The following is a 7,985-nucleotide window of genomic DNA, read 5'->3' on the forward strand; positions in this document are numbered from 1 at the left end:
CCACACCTTGCTCTTGAGGTTTACTGGCACTCAGCACCAGCCCACAACTCCAGTTGTTGTCCCGTCTGACTTCCTCCCACAGATGAGTTCAAAAAGCTGATCCTCACTCTATGTGACCTCATCTACCAAGGCCAGCTCACGGCCCCTGCCTGCTCCGAGGTCCCTTTGCAGGACTTCCAGCAGGCCTTGGGAGCCTCGATGGAGCCCTTCATGTCTTCAAAGCAGATTCTCATTATGTGATCATCCCAGAGGAGCCAGAAGGAGGTGGGATAGGAGGTGGACCAACAGAGCTGGCTGCAGGCCCCTCCATCGGGGCCCAGCCTTCTCAGACTGCTTTCTGCTTGCCACTTTTCCCACCTGGAGGATGGAGAGGCCAGCCTCAGTGTAGGTAATAAAGTGTGAACTTTCTAAATAAAGAACAAAGACTAAAATCATCCGTATGGAAGAGCACCACTATGCCCCTGCCATCTCACAGCACTAATGAGCCCCATGCCATTTCTCCCTCACCTGCTCCCCAGTGGGCATTTCCTGACTACCCTGAAAGCAGTTCTTCAGTGGGTGCAGAGAAGTGCAGAAGCCAGCAAGCCACCGTCTCTGCCCTCAGCGTACAAGCCCACAGAGAGTCCTGTATAAAGGAAGGTTGAGCTCACTTCTGGGGAAGCATGCAGGTCTGCCCCAGGCAAGGGGGTCAGCTACACAGAAGAGCTAGTGCGGGCTGAGGTCACCATGCCCTGAGCAACTGAGCACCAGGACCTCAGGTGGCTGGCCAACCCTTGGGGCACCTCCATTCTAATGGAAATAGACATTATATACCAATGGTTCTTAACCAGAGGCAACTTTACCCTCAAGGGCATTTGACAATGTCTGGGGACATTTTTGGAAAGCAGGTTGTTATTGGCATCTAGTAGACAGAGGTCACTGATACTAGTAAACCTTCTGCAAAGGGGACTGGGATTGTAGGAGCTCAGTGGTAGAGCTCTTGCCTAGCATGCATAAGGCCCTGGGTTTGACCCCCCAGTACTGCCAAAAAACAAACAAACAAACCTACAATGCCCAGGCCAGCCTCCCATACCAGTCATTGAGCCCAGAGTTTCCATGGTGCTGCTGTTGAGAAAGTGTGGCCAGGGCAATGGGCAACAGGGCTTCCTTGAGATGGAGTTAGCAAGTGGAGCCTAAAAATTGAATCAGCTTCATTCAGACAAGAAGAGTGCCTCAGTTGACTGGTGTTTGCTTCATGATCCACTTGCCCAAAGCAAAGAACAGACTTACGGATGTCTCCTTTGTCACCTGGTCTCATTCAGGGAGCATTCGCTGAGTGCCTAGTGTTTGGTTAAAGCAAGGAATGAGAGATGTGCTGGCCCTCAAGTTGCATAGCATAGTGCAAGAGACCATTTCAGTATTAAAGATGGAGGTAGAGAGGACACTGAAGGGCTCCAGCTCTGCCTGAGGCTGTCAAGAACTCATGGGATAATGTCCACAGAAATCTCCAAGTCCAGACAGGAAAACGTGTATCAAGCAAAGCCAGCCTGTATGTGGAAGAGTTTGGAGGACAGAGAGATCCTGGCACTTGGGGAACTGCACACAGTGGAGTGTAGCTGCTGCTTGAGAGGGTGTCAGATAAAAACTGAAATGGGAACAGTAGGCAGGGGTCAGATCTCAAAAGGCCCGGTAGCCAGGACTTCCCTGAAGTCTGGAGGGGCAATGAGGGATTTTGAGCAACGGGGAGATGATACAAAAACTGTCTGTGTTTAATTGCATGCCAGTGTGTACCTAGGCTCCCAGCATACTCTTTCCTCTGAGAACATCTTGTGTGGCCTCCGGAGAGAGGGACTCAGCTTGAGCCTGCAGCTGGGAAAGGTCTGCAGGTGCCCCTGGGTAAAATTTGCCATTTTGTACACCTGGGCTCAGGACCAGCCCCTCCCCTTTCCATTCCCCAATCTGTCCTCTAGGTTACTGGGACAGGTGATTTGTACAGAGTCAATATGGGCAAATGCAAACACCTCCAAGGGAGGGGAGGCTGCAGGAGCAAAAGGTAAGATGAAGGTCTTGGGAGTCCATAAAGTTGAGGGTTAGGAGAGTCTACATCCATGGTGAGGGAAGCCCCTGGTACAACTCTGGGAGGAGGCTGATCTTCTGAAGGAACCTTCAAAATCTTGAGAACAGTGAAGGGAACTTGGCATTGTGTCTTTAGGGATCGGGAGTTATGCACTTGGACTGCTCTTCAAAGGATGATTATAATTTACTCAGGGAAGGGAGACAAACATTACAGACTCAGGGACCAGATGAGCAAAGTTACAGAAGCAGAGCATTTATATTAGAACCATCCTCTTCTCCCCAAGTACCCTTTTTTTGGTTTGTTCTTTTGGCAGCACTGAGCTTTGAACTCAGGGCCTCATGCTTGGTAGGCACGCTGTTCTCTTTCTTAGACTTAAAACCCACAACTTTTATCCAGGAACATGGTAGGCTGGACTCTACACTATATTTTTCCACCTCCCTTGCAGCTAACAAGGTCACACCAGTGGTGTAAAGCAGAGGTGTTAGGTGCCAGTTTCTTAGGACCCTCTTTAGATGTAGCTGCCATGCACCTTGTGCTTTTTTCTTCCCCTTCTGCCTTCCTCCCAGTAGGGGTACAGACATGATTCCTGGGAACAAACCTGTGTACAGCCATGCCTGACCATGGTAAGGATGGAACAGCATCAAGGTCAAAGGAGCTGCAGCTCTGACACCCAGAGTCCCCAGCTGCCTACTTCAGGACCTGCTATTCATGAGCAAAAAGCTTCTACCTTACTAAATTAAGCCCCTGGTATGTGACATTTCACTGAACCTAATGCTAAGTAATACCATGTACTAAGTGATTTAATGTTCTCTGAAATCAAGTCAACTAATCAGAAGCAGAAAAAGTTAATTGTGGCAACTTGCAATTCCCAGCAAAGGAATTTACTCTACCTTGTTTGTATAGGGGACAAAGATTTCTAAATCAGAAGAACATGATTTGGAAAAATCCCTCTGGTATCAGGTTGGGGGACAATTTGGAGGAGGGAGGCACTAAAGAAAGATATAATTGGAAATTCTCAGGCTTCTGAATTTCAGATAAGTAAATCCATCCCCGCCACTCCACAGCCAAACTTCAAACACCAACTAATGGTTGCCAACATTTAAGAGGCTAGCTGAAAAAAGGAAACAGACAAGCAATGAGAGCCAGATGCCAGTGGCTCACACCTGTAATCCTGGCTACTCAGGAGGCAGAGATCAGGAGGATCACGATTCAAAGCCAGCCTGAGGCACATAGCTCGCAAGACACTATCTTGAAAAAACACATCACAAGAGCTGTCGGAGTGGCTCAAGTGGTGGAGCACCTGCCTAGCAAGTGTGAGGCCCTGAGTTCAAACCCTAGTGCCACCAAAGAAAAAGAAAAAAAAGAGAACATGACTTCAAATGGGTGTCTCTCCTAAACAAGTGTGGGAAACTCTCACTTTCAGGCTGAATGTGAGTGATCTCTTGAAGTTGGGATAGCTTTTCTGGCCCACGAAGTAAACACCTTTTGCAAATGGACCCTAGGCTCCAGAAATAAAGACAAATAGGCATTACTTCCCAAGGCAAAGCTGCAGTACACCTGAAGCATTCAAGTGGCCTGACTGCCCCTCCCTGTCCTCTTTTGGTACCAGCCTCTCTACAAACTGCCACAATATTGATGAACATCTGGGCCTTAGGAGATGAGATAATAAGTCCACTTTCCTCATGCGAAGACTAGGGCCCAGAAGAAAGGCTCTTTCATGAACCCATGTGTTCCAGGCATTGCTGTCCTTATCCCTGGAAGTGCCTAGCAACACCCACCATGCCTCTTGGCAGGTGCCATATCTTGGGTAGGACATACTTGGATAGCTGCAAATGGTGGGAAAGACAGCTGTCTTAGCATAGCATCTGCTGGCAGCTGTAGGCAGGAAAATTCTTGGGAGGAAGGTGGGAAGGACAGTAGCATCTTCTGAAAGAGGAGAAGCTTCGCTTTGCCCTGAGCCCTCTGCAGTGTCCAGGCACTTCTATCTGCATCTAACTTTCGTTTGTACAGCTGACGTGGAGGTTTCAATATCACCTCCGTACAGGAGAGGAAGTCACTGAGGGAGGTGAAGTGAGTTGTTCCAGGTACACACAGCAAGAAACAAAGCTGGTACTAGAAGTTGGTCCCTGACCCTGTTTGGTCACCACACCAGACAGACCTAACTCTTTGGGCCTCATAGTGGACCATAGAGCTTCCTCTCTTCTGAGGACTTCCTGATTTTGTTCTTGACATGTCTTCATCTGTCATTGACATGTCAACAAGAAAAGTTCAAATTTCATGGAGTCTATGTCTTAGGGAGAGGCATGAAAAAAGGGAGAAGTAGCAGATCAATGAACTAGTCTACATTAGTTCACATATCACTCAATAACTATTTTGAAGGGTTGCAGATGTAGCTTAGTGATAAAGTGTGTGCTTAGCATGCTGAAGACCCTAGGTTCAACTCCCAGCACCACATTAAAAATAACTATTGCCAGGCACCAGTGGCTCACCCCTATAATACCATTTGGGAGGCTGAGATTAGGAGGATTGTGTTTCAAGGCCAGCCCAGGGAAATAGTTCACAGAACCCATGTCAACCAATAATTGGGCATGGTGGCATACACCTGCCACCCCACGCTATGCAGGAGGCTGAAATTGGGAGGACTGAGGTTCCAGGCCAGCCCATGCAAAAAAAGTTCACAAGACCCCCATCTCAATGGAAAAAAAAGTTAGGCATAATGGTACACACCTGTCATCCCAGCTACAGAGGGAAGCATAAAGTACAAGGATGGGGTCCAGGCCAGCCTAGGAAAAAAGCAAGATCCTATTCCCAAAATAACCAGAGTAAAAGGGGTCAAAGGTGTGGTTCAAGCTGTGGAGCGCCAGCCTAGCAAGCACAAAGCCTTGAGTTCAAGCCCCACTACTAACAAAAATAATAATTTTAATTTGTTTTGAAGTGCAGTTGTTAGGGTACAAATGTTTAACGGCTCTAAAGAATTCTGTGTCCTAGTGGCTGTGCTGCCCCGCATCATCTATCATTCTGAGGAGAGCCTATATTCATACTGGAATACAGGAACAGGTGAGAGAAAGAAGAGAGAGCCTGTTTCTGCATTAACCATTGCTACCCTACTTAGCCTAGGAGTGGCTGGGGCAGGAACTGGCATAGCCTCCCTGGCTACTCAACATAAAGGGATGTCCTCGCTGCGTGCAGCCATAGACGAGGATATAGAGAGGATAGAAGCCTCCATTAGTCACCTAGAAAAATCCCTTACCTCTCTATCTGAGGTAGTGCTTCAGAACCAACGGGGCCTAGACTTACTGTTCCTTCAGCAGGGGGGAATATGTGCCGCCTTAGGGGAGGAATGTTGTTTTTATGCTGACCATTCAGGGGTAGTTAGGGAGTCTATGTCTAAAGTGAGGGAAGGACTGGCAAAAAGGAAACGGGAAAGGGAAGCCCAAGAAAATTGGTTCGAAGCTTGGTTCAATAGGTCCCCCTGGTTCACTACCTTGGTCTCTACCCTGGTGGGCCCTCTGGTCATACTATTGCTTATCTTAACCTTTGGTCCTTGTATTCTGAATAAGCTAGTGACCTTCGTGAAAGATCGAGTTAGTACAGTCCAACTCATGGTCCTGAGGCAGCAATACGAACAATTACCTAGTCCTGAGGATGTTTACGCTCGTCGCCCAGATGAGCATGATTCCTCATTATGAACAACTAAAGGGGGGAATGTTAGGGTACAAATGTTAGGGTACCTTTGAGGCTTGCAGCCCTCTCAGCCTGAAACCAGCCATGGCTAACATGACCCAAGCCACCACTTACTGGAACAAAGGGAGGTGGGACGGTTTCTGGGAACAGGGACTGTTTCTGGTTAATCTTGCTAAAACGGTATGTGAGTCAATGAGTTGAGACACCTGGTGTTTACCAAATTCCTGATAAATAATCTTCAAGTAATCTTGCCCCACCACCAAGATGTGGGTGATATCAGAAATATGTGACCCCAGGGACCATAAAAATTGCTGTGTGACCGTGACTAATGTCTAAAGAAATATAAAAGCAGCCTGAATTTTGTATTCGGGGTCCGTGTTGAAACCCACTGCGTCCGGCAGATACCCGGACCCCAGCTGGCTGGAAATAAACCTCGCTTTGTGGCTTACATTATCGTGAGTGTCTTTTTGTTCCTCTGAGGGGTGGTCAACCTTGGACCCCAACACAGTCTATGTTGACCAGGCTGGTCTTGAACTCCTGGGCTCAAGTGATCCTTCTGACTGAGCTTTCCCAGTGGTGAAACTACCATACCTGTAACTATTTCAATTACATATGAAAGGCACTGTTGAAGGTGCTAAGGGATACAGCACAAGGTAAAAAAACATGGCCGCTGATACCAGTGAGGTTACTTCCCAGTAGAAGAGAAAGACAGTGAACAAGTGAATAAGTAAACAAGTTAATTACAGGCACTGATAAGTGCTGTGAAAACAAAATCAGAGCAATACCATGATGCAGAGGGCACTTGAACAAGCAGGCCTCAGGGCCAGAATAAGGAGCCAGGCATAGTCCAGGCAAAGACAGCAGCATGGATAGAAGCCCCGGGTGAACAGTATGTGGAGGCCTGAAGTACAATAAGAAGTGGGAATGGAGAGAAGGGGATGGATCCGTGAATATTTACAAGAATCAAAAAGACAAACTGGGTGTGGTGATTGAACTTTGGCACCAAGCTGGAGAAATCTTGGCAAGGATATAAACAGACACACAAAAGAAAATACAAGCGGATCTTAAACATGAAGAGAGGCTTGCTTCCCTCAAAAGAAGATATAGTGATAGCAATTTAAACCACCTGGAGATACCATTTTCACCTATCAGATTGGCAAAGATCAAACGGTTTGACAAGACAGTGTTGTGAGTATACGGAAATGGGCACCTATAGACTGCTGAGCGCTATCTATGACAACTACACATGACCACACCCTTTCATACAAATACTCCTACTTCCAAGACTTTTTTTTTTTTTTTTTGGTGGTAGTATTGAGGATCAAATCCATGGCTCTGCAAGTGCTCTACCACTGAGCTATATCCCCTGCTATTTCTACTTCCAGGAATATATCCTACATATATGAATATTCAAGGCCATTCATTGCAGCAATTCCAGTAACAAAAGGTTGGGGCCATCTCAATGTCCTTAATTCACTAGAACACTGGATAAATTACTGAGTTATAAAATGGTACCCATAAAAACGGTCCTGAGGAAGCTTTTGTACTCTTATGGAAGGATTTTCAAAATATATTAAGTCAAATCAGTCATGGTGGCCCTACGCCTGTAATCCCAGCACTTGGAAGGCTGAGGCAGGAAGATTTGGAGTTCAAGACCATCCTGGACTACATAGCAAGACCCTGTTTTTAAAAAAAAAAATTAAGCCAAGAGCTGTATTGTAGTGCCTTACTATTTGCTTTCTATGAAAAAATTAACTTCTGGAGGATAAATATCCTATTGCCCCTGGGCAGGGAAACTAGGAAGGTGGGGACAGAAAAGGGAGACCTTCTCACTGTCTATCATTTGAATGGAGTTACCGTCTAAAAATTTGAAGAAATACAAAGAAGCAAGACCCCCTAGGGGCTCCAGGTAAATTGAGCGAGAAGGGAACCAATAATTGTTGAGCTCCTACGCGCCAGAAAACAAGCACTACCCCATATGTTTATCCTGATAGTCCACTGGGATGCATATAAATTTCAGTTTTACAGATTAGAAATAAATGAGACTAGTGAAGAAACTTAGTGTCACACCTCGTCTAACTCCAAAGTTCTAGCCTTCACTTCGCAACGCTATTTCTATTTAAGTATCGATTTTAAAAATAACATGGGGCTGGGGATGTAGCTCAGTGGTCGAGCGCTTGCCTAGCATGCGCGCGGCCCTGGGTTCCATCCCCAGCTCTGCAAAATAATTCTGATACTGTTTATC

General features: G+C 46.6%; 2 protein-coding genes across 5 annotated transcripts in view; one reads left to right on the forward strand and one right to left on the reverse strand.

The window, feature by feature from the left end:
- Mecr (mitochondrial trans-2-enoyl-CoA reductase) overlaps positions 1-6,188 on the forward strand; it is a 34,528-nt gene extending 28,340 nt beyond the window's left edge. For 3 of the 4 annotated variants that reach the window (XM_020158501.2, XM_074080763.1, XM_074080765.1), the window contains one exon: positions 83-6,188. In XM_020158501.2, the coding sequence (XP_020014090.2) occupies positions 83-240 (158 nt within the window). In that variant the 3' untranslated portion in view covers positions 241-6,188. The remainder of the gene's footprint in view (positions 1-82) is intronic. The other variant, XM_074080762.1, reaches the window with a different exon arrangement.
- Positions 1-7,985, reverse strand: part of Ptpru (protein tyrosine phosphatase receptor type U) — a 117,555-nt gene that overhangs the window by 108,156 nt on the left and 1,414 nt on the right. The window lies entirely within an intron of this gene.

The sequence above is a fragment of the Castor canadensis genome, chromosome 7, assembly GCF_047511655.1.
Source record: "Castor canadensis chromosome 7, mCasCan1.hap1v2, whole genome shotgun sequence".
Lineage (NCBI taxonomy): Eukaryota > Metazoa > Chordata > Mammalia > Rodentia > Castoridae > Castor > Castor canadensis.